This window comes from Canis lupus, chromosome 25 (assembly GCF_003254725.2).
Source record: "Canis lupus dingo isolate Sandy chromosome 25, ASM325472v2, whole genome shotgun sequence".
Taxonomy (NCBI): Eukaryota; Metazoa; Chordata; class Mammalia; order Carnivora; family Canidae; genus Canis; species Canis lupus.
The window spans coordinates 50,136,984-50,152,072 of record NC_064267.1 but is presented as its reverse complement, the minus strand read 5'-3'; the positions used below and the strand labels follow the sequence as shown (position 1 = coordinate 50,152,072).

The window sequence follows — 15,089 nt, the reverse complement described above, 5'->3', positions numbered from 1 at the left end:
GGGCCCCCATCCCGGCCGGGAGGATGGGGTCGGGGAGCCCTGCCCTGCGCCCTGGGGCAGCGAGGTCCGCGTGCACCCCGGGCCCCCATCCCGGCCGGGAGGATGGGGTCAGGGTGGGGGAGCCCTGCCCTGCGCCCTGGGGCGGCGAGGTCCGCGTGCACCCCGGGCCCCCGTCCCGGCCGGGAGGATGGGGTCAGGGTGGGGGAGCCCTGCCCTGCGCCCTGGGGCGGCGAGGCCCGCGTGCACCCCGGGCCCCCGTCCCGGCCGGGAGGATGGGGTCGGGGAGCCCTGCCCTGCGCCCTGGGGCGGATGTTCAGCTGCGCACCGGCAGCCCAGGGGACGCAGGGGGGCGGCCTCGGCTCCGCGCCCCGCACCCCCGATCCCGCGCAGACGCGCTCTCGGTCGCAGCCCCGGGGCCGGGTCGGGCGGCGGGACCCGCTCTGGGCGCATGCGCCGCCCCGCCCCCCGCGGCAGCTCCCGGCAGGCGCCGCGGGCACCCCGTCCGTGACGTCACGCGGCGCGCCGGCGGCGGAAGAGGCCCCCGTCGCGCCCGCGTCCCCTCGGGTCCTTGAGCCGGTGCCGAGCGCGGAGCCATGGCGTCGAGGCTGCTGAGAGCGCTCCCTGCGTCCGCGGCGGCCGCCCTCCGCGCGGTGAGGCGGGAGCGGGCGGCGGGGTGCTGCTGGGCCGTCCTCCCGGCGCCGGCCCGGTGGTGGGAGAGGCCGGGGGGCGACCCCGGGGGGGCGGGCGGGGGAGAGGGCGAGCCGGAGGACACGGGCCGGGGGCGGCCGCAGGGGACGCTGGGAAACCGGCTGCTGTTTGTGTTTATTGTAACCGGGTCGCGCGGGTGCCTCTGCCTGCAGGTGCCTCGCCGCGCGTCGGGGTCGGACCGCGGAGGGCCCTGCCTGACCTCCCAGCTGAGCGTGCCGGCCGGAGGGTTCGCAAGAGGACGGCGCAGTGGCCTTTTAAAAAAAAAAAAAGCCTTTATTTATTGCTGAGAGAGAGAGAGGCAGAGACCCAGGCAGAGGGGGAAGCAGGCTCCATGCAGGGAGCCCGACGTGGGACTCGATCCCGGGACCCGGGGTCACGCCCTGGGCCCAAGGCTGATGCTCAACCGCTGAGCCTCCCAGGGGTCCCCAGTGCAGTCTTTTTTTTTTTTTTTTAAACATTATTTATTTATTAATGAGAGACAGAGGGAGAAGGAGGCTCCCTGCGGGGACCCCGACATGGGACTCGATCCTGGGACCCCGGGTCCCGCCCTGGGCCCAAGGCAGAGGCTCAACCGCGGAGCCCACCCCCCCCATCCCCGGGCGTCCCCAGTGCAGTAGTCTTACTAGAAAGCCACCTACATGTTTCCAAGACACGACTCAGGCAGCCAAAGAGAAGAAACCTAGGAATAGCGGTCACCTTTATAACTGCAGTGTCCTGCGAATGGCTAGTGGAAGTGAGGGGCCCAGAATCGAGGAGGTGCGCGGGGCTGCAGGTGCCAGCATTAGGCCTCCCCGCCCCCCCCCCACCGTCGTCACAGCGTGCTCACTTGCTGCTGGTACCCTCTGCAGGGGGTGTGGGTGAGCTTCAGCCAGTCCCGAGAAAACAGGAGTAGGATGGAGAAGGTAGACGGCCCTGTTACCCGGGTAATTGAAGGAATTGGGAATGTGTCGCGAAAGGTCAGCTGTCCCGTGTGGTTCTGGAGAGCAGTAAGACACGACCGAGAGCGCGGAATCATGGAGAATTGTGCCATGACTGTGAAAAAGCACTCTGTAACGATTTCAGTCGGTAGTTGGCTGTGGCCTGGTCAGACGTTCCCGGGCACCTGCTGCGAGCCCCGTGTGTGCCGCGGTCAAGCTGTGGGCACGGATGGAGAGCGTTTGCACCGGGCTCCTGGGTAGCCAGGGGCAGAGAGCTTAGTTTCCAGGGTGCAAGGTGCAGCGTGACTGGCACCCCCTTACCTCCTCTGCTGCTCCCCAGTCCACTTGGCATGAGCTACACTGGCCTTGCTGATGTTGCAGTGCTCTTGCCTCCACTCTCCCTGAAAGACCCTCTTGCAGATGTCCAGCTGGCCAGTCCCCTTGGCGCCTTCACATCTTTGTCCACCCGTCACCCTGTCCCCCAGAATAGCATACCTGGCCCATACGCTGTGCTGCCCTCCCCAGCACTTATTTCATATGCAGTGGACAACACAGGTTTGAACTGCGCAGGTCCACTTATTTGCTGATTTAAAAAAAAAAAAAAGTACAGTATTGTAGTTTCTCTTCTTTATGAGTTTCTTAAAGTCATAAAGTTTCCTCCAGCTTTATTGTAAGAAAACAGTGTACGGTATGTATAACATACAAAATACACGTTAATCGATTTTTTATATTATCAGCAAGGCCTCCAGCCCACAGGAGGCTATTAGTAGTTAACTTCTCGGGGACTCAAAAGTTATACGTGGATTTTTAACTGCACAGGGGAGGGGAGGGCAGCATCCCAGCTCCTGCATTGTTCAAGGCTCAACTGTAACAACTTTTTTTATTTTGTTGTCCCGTTGAATCCATTGGCTCGTTTCCATATCCACATTGTCTAGAGAAAGTGCTTTGCATTGTGTAGGCTCCTGATAAATACTTGTTGAATGAATAAATAAGTGAGTGAACGTTTCTTTATATGGTTTTTGGCTAGTTTTAATACTTTCAAAATAAGCTACGCATTCCAGGGATCCCTGAGTGGCGGGCCCAGGGCGCGATCCTGGAGACCCAGGATCGAATCCCACGTCGGGCTCCCGGTGCATGGAGCCTGCTTCTCCCTCTGCCTGTGTCTCTGCCTCTCTCTATGTGACTATCATAAATAAATAAAAGTTAAAAAAAAAAAAGCTACGCATTCCTATTTTTCCATATTCTATCGATATTCCTTATTGATCCGTATAACCTTTATATACACTAGGGATTTTCTTAGCTGTTTGCCTTTTGATTGTGTCTCTTTATGTCGTGTGTTTTGTTATGTGTGTTGGTGGGGGTAGGTCATTTGGCCTTTCGAGCAGAGAATAGGTTAGGTATGTTGGAGACAGGAGATGAAGCGGGCATTGCATCATAGATGAGAGACGTGAAGATGTCTGCACAGTCGTGGCGGGGATAGGGAGGAGACAGTTTGCTCCAGAGTTAAGGTCAGTAGGATTTTGTGAATGATACGGTTGAAGGAAGGAGTAGGATATCCAAGGTGATTCCCATGTGTGCTCGGTTTTGGTTGGTGGATGGCAGATAGGGAGCTTGGGGGGAGAGCAGATTCGGGGGGGTTAGGGTATGGATGTTCAATTTCAGTTCTAAGCCTGTCAGCTTTCAGATATTTTCAGGTCCTCTAGATGGAGCTGTTTAAAAGCAGGTAACCATCGAGTCTGGAGCTCAGGATGAAGTCTGGACTAGAAAAATGCTCTGTTCCTCTTCTCTCTAACTTCCATTTCCTTCCTCTCTGTCTTCCATCCATCCATCCATCCATCCTTTATAGAACACGGTATGCATATTCTATTCCAGACCATGAGGATTTAGCTGTAAACAAAGCGGATAGTCTCTCTGTCCTTATGAACTTACAGTAGGGGTGGAGCAGGGAGACCAGTAGTTAAGTAAGTAGGTAATAAAAATGTAGGTATTGGCATTTTTATCACCAGGGGTCTTCTCGGCCCTTTTCCCTAATGGCTGCTGGTGCCTGCAGTAACCAGAATGCTCACGTGGTGCTGTTGTGTTTTTCAGGGAGGAATCCATACAAGTGCACAGTGTAAGCTACAGTATGGCCCTTTGGCATACATACTCGGCGAAAGAACAACCAAAAAGTTCACGGAACGCAGCAAAGTGATAACTGTAGATGGCAATATATGTTCTGGAAAAAGCAAGGTTGCGAAAGAAATAGCAGAGAAATTAGGTACGGACTTCTGTCTCGTGGAGTACCTTCCTCCCAGGTGCACAACTGCTTCTCTGAGTTTGGTATTACTGTAGCATTGACTAGGTACAATTGGGCCCAAGGTAGGCATTTTACATTTTTAAAATACATTAAACTGTGTTTTTAATGATTGCATTTAATGAAAAATTTAAAAATTCGTACTGGTCGTCAATTTGAATTGGAGGTTTTTCTTGATGATGTCAGCAGAGCACGTTCACATGAGTGGTCTTATTTGAGCTTTGTGACAGTCCTCAGAAGTAGAGCCCCGCTTACTGCTGTCACTCACACGTGGGTACACTCCATAAGAAGCTGCTGTCACACGGCGGCTGATTCGTACAAAGCCAGGATTTGAACCCTGTGTCCTGACTCCTGGTGAAGGTGTTTGTCCATCATCCTTTTCTGTAGTAGTTGGCTGGTGCCCACTTGAACATGGGGGGCTCCCACAGTCCCAGGCCCTTTCCTTTTGGGGAGGAACTTCCATGGGAGCATTGACCCCTGGCAGCACAGCCCTCTCGCTGATGTGCTTCTGTTGCACACGTGTTCTAGATAACGTCTTCAGTGTCTCGTGTAAACATGGGTGTGAGGGTGGCTCAGCCTCAGAGATGTGTCTAGATGGGGCTTTGTTCCTGGAGTCCGTGTTGCCCGCGAGGGCAGATGAGGCACTCGTGTCACGTTTCTTCTTTCAGGCTTGAGGCACTTCCCTGAAGCAGGGATACATTACGCCGACAGCACTACAGGAGACGGCAGGCCGTTGGACGTGGAGTTCAGTGGCAGCTGCAGCATGGAGAAGTTCTACGACGACCCGAGGAGTAACGATGGCAACAGCTACCGCCTGCAGTCCTGGCTGTATGCCAACCGCCTCCTGCAGTACGCGGACGCCTTGGAGCACTTGCTGAGCACAGGTGCAGTACCCGTGACCTGGTAGCTGTGGGGCGTGCTCAGCACTCGAACCCTGTTCTGGAGTCGAGCCATTTTAGATTGCCACGAAGTAGAGCTTTTCTTTGAGAGTATTTGATGAGGCAAGTCCTGTCTTCTTAAGAAGATCATAAATTCCCCGAGATCCACATTATTCCTGCTTTGGAATAAAATTCACTTAGTGTTATTTCATTTCTGTACTGGAGTGAGGTTCATGGATTATATGGAATTTCCATGCCGCTGCTCTAGGCTCCTAGGTGGGATGTATCCACAGATGCAGGAAAGAGAGAGCCTATAAATGTGATGAAGGGGAGTCACACGTGCAGTGGAGCCAAGCCGTGAGTCACGCAGAGATGTGACACACAAAGTAGGCTTGTGTCTGAGGGCCCAGGGTGGGCTGGGATTCACCTTCTCCACCCCTGGGTAGCAGCTAAACCTGGAGAAAGTGCAGAGGCCGGGGGGATTGGCGGGGTGAGTAGAGCACACAGAGCCCCATGGGCCCATACAGTGGAAGGAGGTGTACTTCTGGAAGTCTTTGGAAGCCGGCAAGAAATGGACAAGGGCCATATATTGGGTTAGGCACTGTTTGGGAGACGGGGAGCAGGGGTCAGGACGTAAAGTTAGTGCAGAGAAGGGTCCAGTCCAGAAGGGACTGCATCATCCCGGGTACCAGCAGTGTGGGGTTGAACGTGGCTCCTACCCCAGAATGTGCTGGTGTAGCAGACACTGCTGTCCTGGGCCAAAGCTCGTGAGAGAAGGAGATGCAGATTGTATGAGCCGCGTGTCCACCCCTTACGGCAGTGGTGGTCACTACAAGTCAGCTGTCAGTTACCTGGTGAGCTCATTTACAGACCGCTTAGCTGCCACCCAGAGGGTCGTGGTGTGAGAGCAAGAAGGTATTTTGACAAGGGCCCCAGGTGGCTGAGGAACTGGTTCACAAACCTGCATTTGGGAACCACTGCCTTGTGTTCTAGCAGACTCCGCTGTGCGGTACATGTCCCGGCGGGGCTGCACATACACAGCACCTGCTCCGGGGAGCCTCTGCAAATGTACGGTACATGCTCTGGTGGGCTTCACCATATGGTACATGCTCCAGCAGGGCTCCGCGTATATGGACATGCTCTAGCCAGTCTCCACATATATGGTACATGCTCCAGCGGGGCTCCGCATATATGGACATGCTCTGGCAGGCTCCACATTTATGGATCTGCTCCAGCTGGCTACGTGTATATGGTACATGCTCTAGCCAGTCTCCACATATATGGTACATGCTCCAGCGGGGCTGCACGTATATGGTACGTGTTCCAGCGGGGTTCCACGTATGTGTACGTGTTCCAGCGGTGTTCCACTCTGCAGTAATGCTCCAGGGGGCTCCACATATATGGTACATGCTCTGGCAGTCTCCAAGGATACAGTATATGCCATGAGATGCAGGATTCACTCTTCAGTTAAACGGTTATAGAGGAGTCAGGTTATTGTCTTGTTTTTCCAAAATTTTCCTAGTGATACTTTTCCTCAGATGAAGGTAATCATGATTTTCGTTAGTGCTGCTCCTGAGAAGAAATGTGGTGTCCCTTGTGATACCTGTACCAGGACCCGGCTCACAGCAACTGCGTGGTGGCTCAGAATACATACTGCTACTGGGCTTACTTCAGATTCTTTTAGAAGCATATTTCAGCCCTTTGTTAGGATTTCCTATTAAAGTCAAAAAGGAGCATTTTAAATGAAAACTTACTCATTTATTCTTGTTATGTTAATCATTGAACACTGTGTGAGTGCCTGCTGTGTGCCAGGTGCCAGGTGCGTTCTAGAAGCCAGGGTGTAGGAAGCGAAGCCTGCAGCCTCCTGGAGCTTACACTGTGGTGGGGAGATAAAGAGTAAACGTGAGATGCTCAGAAGGGGTTTGCAGTGGGGCTGGGGCTGTGCTTCCAGGTGGGAAGGTCGGGGAGGCCTCAGTGCTGGCACAGCAGGGCTGAGTGCAGGGATCCTGGGGGGCAGGAGCCAGGAGGGACCGTGCTCAGGGCGGCTGTGGTCACAGGAGGACACTGTCACATAAGTGCCACGAGTGGGCTGGGAATGAATGAGACAGAGAAGTTTGGCCTGGGCAAGATGGTTTTCCTCTGGGGGAGAGAGGAAGCCATGGGAGGCTTGAGCGCAGTTTTGAGAGTGCCCATCTGTGTCTGGGAGAGCGGCTGGGAGCAAGGGCAGAGACAGGCCCTAGTTGGTGCTGAGGCTGGGACCTTGCCAGCAGTGAGGAGGTCTTCCTTGGGGGGAGGTGGCTGTGGGAGCCATGTAGAACGGTCGGGTTCAAGACGTGGTTAGGAGAAAGTTGGTGGTTCACTTGGTTCACTGAGACTTGGGCACGGGGCATGGGGGGAGAGTCATGCATGCTGCTGGGGACTGGCCAAGCAGTCAGACGGGGGCAGGATTGGGGTGGGTAGCTGGGGTGGGAAAGCTGTGGTTTCAGACAGAAATACTTCCCTCTTAACTAGGTAGCTGGCAGGAGGGGACAGTGTTACATCACCAAGACCAGGGGTGTTCTACTAGTTTTTGGAAATGTTTAGTATGCGAATGGTGTTATCAATAACTTGACTTTCTAAAATGAAGTTACTTGTTCCCACTGGCTTGATTTTTACCTGATTTCTGATTTTTATTTCCCTGTTTTTATACAGGACAAGGTGTCGTATTGGAACGCTCCATCTTCAGTGATTTTGTTTTCTTGGAGGCGATGTACAACCAGCAATTCATCCGAAAGCAGTGTGAGTCGGGGCTGCAATCAGGCCTTCTTGGGTGTGTTGTGTTGCTTTGTAAAGGTTCTATAGATTCCCCTTGCACTTAGGGTGCCCTCTGTGCATCTATTAAACATAGGACTAGATGCCATTACCTGTTACATTAACATAGGAAAAAAGAGGGTTCCCTCCACCCTCTTTTCCTCCTAAGTTCATATCTCCTGGTGAAAGCAGAGGTTCCACCTAACCTTTCCCAAAACCACACCCTCCGTCCCCATCTCTCTTCAACCTTGCAAAATACCTAAGCCCACTTCCTCTGATCTGGTTTAGTTTCGCTGAACTGACCAATTTCTAGTGTGTGATTTTGTGTGTCATTCGGAGGTCTGTTTTCCTTGTGCCGGCACCTGCATGACAGCATGATCATCGTCTTCTCCTTCTGTCTGATATGGTGCTGTCCTAATGCTTCTAGGGACAGCCACAGCATGTGGGGGGAGTTGAAAGTGCGACAGGTGGCACATGGACGAGGCTAAGGACTGGTCAAAGGGGGCCTGACGGAGGAGTCACAGACAGGTCGGGGAGGGGCCGGGAGGACATTTCACCTGAGAGCTCTGCCGGCTGGAGCTGGCGGGTGGCTCACCCTGGAGGGCAGAGTACCAGGGGCTGGTTCGTGAACGGGCAGTGGAGCAAGCCAGGAGACCATGAGGGATCCTCTGCTTACACGTTCTGCTGTTAGGGTGGTGCCTGGGCTCGCAGAGAGCGCCGCCAGAGCCCTTGCTTCTGGCCCGGGCACCGGCCCTCTCTGGGCATTCGGAGCAGCAGTAGGGGTTTCTGGGGCAGGCAGACACAGCAATGTCAGTGCCCGTTCCTCCAGGGTGCTGTGGGCACACACAGGAGAGCTCTAACTGGCTGGGAGACCCGGGGCTGCCCTCGACAGCATCCCTGAGAAGTGGGCCCGGGCAGGCTGGCAGCAGGGTGCCGAGGAGCTAGGTGAGGCACGGCCGGAGGAGCCTGTGGTGTTGAGGCGGGGAGGGCCCGTGCTGGCAGGGACGGCGCAGGACAGGCCTGCGCCCCGGCGAGGATGGTTGGCTTCTTCCTGAAAGTACTGAGGAGCCGCTGAAGGTGTTGGGTGTGGAAGGATGTGGTCGTGTTGAGTTCATTCGTCAGAGGGGAAATCAAAGGAAAGGAGGCCTGAGGGGGGGAAGTCAGCGTGGGATGGCGTGTCTTACTTAGGATGACGGCCACACTAGGTACTCAGCTTTGCAGGGGGAGATGGGGGAGTCACACAGATTCACCAGGCTTGCTCCCCTGCAAAGAGGGTGGGAAGCGGCAGCGGGCCGGGATGGAGGTGTCACTCACAGGCGTGCCGAGTTCCAGATCCCCGTGAGATGGTCCGGTGCACGTTCTGGCTGGTGGTCATGTTTCACAGACATGGCTTGGGGGGCTCGGCAGACAGGAAAGCCCCACCTGAGACCTACACACGGTGGCCGGGGTCCTTGGGCCTTCTGGGATTCTGGGCAGGGAAGCCTGCTGCGGAATTGAAGCTGAATCAGGTCAGTGAAGGTGGCCCGGGCACAGTGGTCGCACGAGTGTGCAGGATCTCCTGGGACAGCAGCTGAGAGGTGCCCTTGGGGAGGCCATGACATCAGCCAGAATCCTTTCCGTGTGGGGCTGGGGGAGAACAATGACTTGAGACTGGCTGGTGCAGCACGAGGTGGAAGATGGCCTCAGAAGTGGGAAGCTCCCAGGAGCACGGAGAAGGAGGCAGAAGAATGCGCATCTTGCCTGAGGGTGGGCGAGGCTGGCCTGGTTCCGGGCTGACCAGGTAGGAAGCCGGTATCAGGCCGAGTGTTTTCTGCCCGACAGGAGGACAGTACCCCCAGGTGAGCCTCGGGCACTCGCTGTCCCCTCCCCACCGTGCATCGCAGAGCCTTGCCGACCTTTGGGTCTGTCCCGAATTGCCGCTAGAGCCACAGTTGCCAGCCGTGGTCACCTGAATGTTTCCTTTAGAGCAGAATTGTCTTTCTGTGGCTCCTTGTGTGATTCCCGGAGTTTGTTGCTTCTGGAAGTTTCCACCCTGTGGATATCTGCAGAGCTGGCTCTGGTTCCGTCGCTGTACGCGGAGGCCATCTGGGGGCAGAGTGCTCCTCGGAACAGCATGGATGTGCTTAGTGTCACAAGTTACGGGGCTGTGGTCTGTGGCCTGTTCTGCCCAGTGCTAACTCGAGGACAGTTCTCTCTCTGCCTTAATTGCTCTTTTATTTCTTATTAGTAAATCTGCTTCACTAGGTAGTTCTGTGTAGTTGATTAAATTTACTGAAGTACGTTGGAACCAGGAAAATATAGTTTCACATTGTTGAGTTCTTTGGAAAATAAAGTGCATAACAAACGTCTGTACTCCTGGAGAATATGAGACTGTTCTCTCCTGCTGTACACAGCAGGGGTGCATGATGCGTTCCAGCCACGGGCTGCCAGGGCGGACGCTCGTGCCCTCCCCTTGCCTAGGAAGTAGATGTAGGTGCTGCATTATGGTCGGATGCCCTTAGAATATGACCTTTCGAATGTTCCTAAGGCCTGTGTTTAAGTCTCATCGTTCCACCCTGGATGTGACGTGCTGTCTCTGGGCCCCCTGCTTGGGGTCTGACAGGGCCGAGCGGCACTGGGGTGCGGGGCTGTGGGAGTGGCGCGCCCTGGCACCTGCAGCAGGTCACGGGTCACATGTGTGCAGCCAGTGCCGACAGTGGTGCATTCCGGATTCAGATTGACATGTGGAATTGCCTAGACCTTTGCGTTTTTATTCAAAAGGGCACGTGTTGTGAACGCATGTGGTGGCCTGTACGTGACGGATGTGCCTGTCTTGTGTGTCCAGGTGTGGACCACTACAACGAGGTGAAGAAGGTCACCATCTGTGAATACCTGCCTCCTCACGTGGTGATCTACATCGACGTGCCTGTTCCAGAGATCCAGAGTCGGATTCAGAAGAAAGGAGATGTAATTCAGCTTTTCAGTTGAAGACCACTCTCTTTTCACGTGTCCTTGTTATTTTGACGTAGATCGGCACTTACTGGTGACGTTCCCAGCAGTTCGCTGTCGGGCACCGCCGACCTTCACGGGGATGGGCGGCACGCAGTGGGGCCCCTGAGAGCGGGCCCTGGTCAGCCCTGCTCTCTAGCAGTGCTCTGCAGCCCCCAGCGCCAGCCCACTGTCATGCCCTGCCCCCTGTCCCCCGAGCCACCCTGTGAGGATGGGTCAGTGTCCTGGGAGGCCAGCTCTGCCCTGCACCTTTCTGTTCTCTAGTGGGGTTTCCACGCCCTATTTTTCTCCTGCAGATTGTGACTTCTAATATCCTTCAGTTCTTCCCTCCCGCCTAACCCAGATTGAGCCCCTCTCTCTTCCGTGCATGGAGACTCTCGAACAGCCGGGCAGCTGTCTCCACACGGGTGGCGTTGGGTGAGCCTGGATCAGGGCACCGAAGCTGCGGTTGGAGCAGCTCACTGGCTCTGCGGGCACGATGCAGGAGACGGGTCACGAAGACCGTCACTGCCCCTCGGGCGGGTTCTTGTTTGGAAATACCAGTCCCCCCCCCCCAAAAAAAAAAAAGAAAATACCACTCCCACTTAGAGTGGTTCTTCCTGGGGCAGAATATGGGTTTCTCCCTGATGCTGGGATGAAGTGTATAGTCGCGTGTGGGAGAGGTCAGCAGCACACAGGGAGACGAGGAACGTGTCAGGCGAGGTCAGTGCCCGGGGGGATCACGAGATGGGAGATAATGTGGCTTGCTCAGCTGTAGGAGGTTTTAGACTGAAACTTGCCTCTCAGAATAGGAGTTTTCAGCTTCTGAATTTGGCTTAGCACACGTCAGGCGATAAGGGAGGCGAGCAATGGAGAAAGTGGGAGAGGTAGTTGGGGTGTGAGGGGGGAAGGCAGTGTGTGAGGGTAGGGGGAGAGGTGGGCCAGTGCCCCTGTCGTCAGTGGTCTGCTGCCAGGCTCTGTATGTGTGCACATGTGCTGTATGTGTGTCATAGTGTATACTCTGCTGTCTGTGTGTATACGTTCGTACACGTATTCTCTGTACCATATGCTCTTTGCTGTATGTGTACACGTGTGCGCTGTATGTACTGTATACCATGTGCTCCATGCTGTGCATATATGTGCACATGCTGTGCGTGTGTGCTATGTACCGAATACCATATGTTCCGTGCTATATGTGTGTATATGTGCGTGTGTGCTGTATGTGTGCCGTACGTATATACTCCTGTATGTGTGTATACATACATACGTGTATTCCCTGTGTACATGTGCTTTATGTGTGTGCGTGTTGTGCATGTACCGTACACCATATGCTCCGAGCTGTGTATGTGTACACATATGCGCTGTGTGTACTATATACCATATGCTCCGCGCTGTGTGTATATGTGCACGTATGCTGTGTGTGTGCTGTGTGCGTACCACATACCATATGTTCTGTGCTGTATGTGTGTACATGTGCGTGTGTGTGCTGTGCATGTGTGCCCTGTATACCATATGCTCTGTGCTGTATGTGCCCTGTATACCATATGCTCTGAGCTCTGTGTGTGTATATATTTGCACACATGTGCTCTGTGTGTACTGTATACCACATGCTCCATGCTGTATGTGTGCATGCGTGCACACATGTGCTCTGTGCTGTATGTGTATATACATGTGTGTGCTCCATGATGTATGTGTGTATACATGTGCACGTGTGCTCCGTGCCGTGTGTATACGTGCACACGTGTGCTCCGTGCCATGTGTACTGTAAAAGGGGGCTCTTCTGATCCCATTCTAAGCACGTGTCTTAAAGCCCGTGAGAGGTCATGCTGTGGGATCCCCTGGGTAGATGTGGGCTTCACTGTGGGAGAATGAGGATGATCCTGACCAGTGCCGAGGCCCATTCTCTGTCGTCCCTGCAACTACCACGACTTATTCCAAGACAACCGTGTCTGTTGCTTGTTTTCCCCTCGTATAGATGCCCAAGTGAAAACAAAAGTCTAAACGTGTCACTTGTTTTCTTCTGTTTAGCCCCATGAAATGAAGGTCACGTCCGCCTACCTGCAGGACATCGAGAACGCCTATAAGAAGACCTTCCTGCCTGAGATGAGGTGAGCCAAGCGCGTGCTTGGTTTCTGTGACCGGAACATCTGTACAGACGGCCCCCTCTGCCCAGCAGCCCAGTAGTCCGCTCTCATGACTGCAGTGCACGTCTGTGCTGTTTTAACCTGACGTGTATGAGCGAGAATGACACACATTTCAGCTTGACTGGTGGGGGTTTTCAGTTTGCATATTTTGTCCATACCTCTGTTGTATTTCCAGCATCATTTGAAGCTGGGAGTAAACCCGTGCTGTATCTCACAGTGGTGAAGCTCTCTGATGGTGTTGGCATCGGAGAACTCTATATTTTGACCTGAGGTGGCAGCTGAACATTCCTGCTTACCTGGAAGGCTTGCTCGATTCCGCGTGGAGAATCCATAAAAGACAAGCAATCCCTGAAGATACTTCTAAAAATTATTCTTAGAGGTTGTTTGGATACAGTGAGATCCCACAGATTCTCCTGTTTGTTTCCCTCCTCCTGCTGTCATTGTTCCTTTACTGAAAGCACAAAGGGAAACGTTGTGCGCTCTGCTCGTCATCCTGTGGTCCGTGGGCTGCCCGCATGTGAGGGAGGTAGCGGCCACTGTCGCTCGAGTCCCGCTAGAAGGTCTCTACCAGCTTTTCTTAAGTTCTTTTAAACCAAAGCCTCTTGATACCTAAAATTTTCATTCCATAGTTTAAGATTTCAACATATGAAATTGTGAATAAAAACAAAGTACATTGTAGTAATTTTGGAAGAAAAGTTTGATTTGTAAGTTGAAAACCAAGTTTTTTTACGCGTAAGCATTGATGCTTACATTACTGCCTCTCTCTTGTGATAAGCTGTTACCTGGCAGCAGTACGGGCAGGACGCTGCAGGCCCATCTTCCTGGTATACTGCTTTAAGACCAGAGGTGCAGGAAAAGTCAGTTTTTTAAAATCTGTGCTAAGGGGAATGTCTAGAGATACATGAAAAAGCAGAAGAAACAGCTTTCATTGACCCTCGTGTGGGTTCCAAAAACTCTTGGAGATCTTCTGACTACAAAAACATCAACTGAAAAATTCTCAAATAGAATTTCTAGCTAATAATGCCCAAGTTCAACTTGCCAGTCAGGGTGAGGTTTTCCTTTACTTTGCGGTTATTTTCAAGAACTCCTCAAGGGCTTCCTGGTCACAGAGTGTGTTTAGCAGCCGTCCTGAGCGTCTCTTGCATCATTTGGTTGCCAAGACTTGACTTGCAGTGGGAGTTCACCCTGCAGCCTCACGTGCTGTGTGCCCTGGCTCCCGTACGCCTCTCCGAGGCCCAGAGTGGTGCTGGTGTCCATCGTGCTGGCCGGCTGGCCCAGCCTAGCATGTTTGGCGATGCTGATCCCTGCGTGGAGTGGAGCAAAGCAGTGTTCAGATCCTTACAAGTCAGGGCAGGCGATGTGTGCTTTGTGTTTCTTCGGGTGTGGACCTCATGGATCACGCACAGAGTTTGGACATCATTGCTTGGCAGTGCCTGACATGACAGTTCCTGTGGGTGGAACGGCCACTGTGCGCTCAGCGCACCCATCCTGGTTCAGCGTACTGAGCCTGATGAGTTGCAGCACAGTGTCGCAAATGCTCTTAGCCTGGGAGGTGATATCCAGTCCTTCCCCACGGTCCTGGCCTCAGGCCCTGATCATATAGGCCAGGGTGTCTCCTGCATCCCTGAGAGGCCCCCGCTCGGCGTTCAGAGCCCTTGTTGGCAGGCAGTGCCGAGGATGTGCAGTGCTCTTTGGAGCTTTGTGTTCTTGTGAGTTCACGTGGGGCCTCACGGCCTGTGCTGAGTCCTGGTAGTACAGTGCCTCCTGCTCGGATGAGAAGCAGAGGCTCACACTTTGGGGGAGAGAGCTCCCCTCCTTCCTTCCCAGGATGTTTGGATGTTTCTCAGGTCCAGGCGTTCATGCCACCATGAGTCAGGAGGTTTAGACTTACAGAGAAAACAGACCTCTGTTTTGAATAAGAGAAGTGCTTTTAGCTTGAATGTTAGTATTTGAAGTAGAGCGGATTTACTGGACACGATTGGTGGCCACTGTCTGGGAGGCTCTGGATGCCTGTCTGCTCCTGAGCTGGCCTCACCTGTGTGAGCTCTTTCATGACCGGGACACATGGCAATGCATCATTGTCTTTTTACATGACGTTTGTGAGCACGTGAAGAACGGTGAGGCTTTAGCCGAAGTCAGCATTGGTGAGATTTTAGGAGGCAGAGTGAGCTACCAGAGGAATTTTCTGGTATTTTCTGGCCATGTCAACATTGACGCTTAAAATTGTCGGAGAACGTGTTTTTATCCTCATTACCTGATTCTGAATGTGTTGTAAGTAAGTTTGAGCGATAGCTCGGTTTAGCAGACATCGGTGCATCACTCATGAAGACGTTTACTTTGCTCTGTCTGTAAATGTCGCCATCAGCACCGCGGTTCCCAGAGACCTGGTGGT

The 15,089-nt window shown here is 53.7% G+C and overlaps 1 protein-coding gene across 2 annotated transcripts in view; it reads left to right on the top strand.

The window, feature by feature from the left end:
• The first annotated feature begins 492 nt into the window (after positions 1-492).
• The window catches only part of NDUFA10 (NADH:ubiquinone oxidoreductase subunit A10), a 48,200-nt gene continuing 33,603 nt past the window's right edge, over positions 493-15,089 (top strand). The window contains exons 1-6 of one of the 2 annotated variants that reach the window (XM_025463663.3): positions 493-650; positions 3,714-3,882; positions 4,587-4,802; positions 7,488-7,574; positions 10,411-10,532; positions 12,582-12,661. In XM_025463663.3, coding sequence (XP_025319448.1) covers positions 594-650; positions 3,714-3,882; positions 4,587-4,802; positions 7,488-7,574; positions 10,411-10,532; positions 12,582-12,661 — 731 coding nt within the window. In that variant the 5' untranslated portion in view covers positions 493-593. The remainder of the gene's footprint in view (positions 651-3,713; positions 3,883-4,586; positions 4,803-7,487; positions 7,575-10,410; positions 10,533-12,581; positions 12,662-15,089) is intronic. The other variant, XM_025463664.3, reaches the window with a different exon arrangement.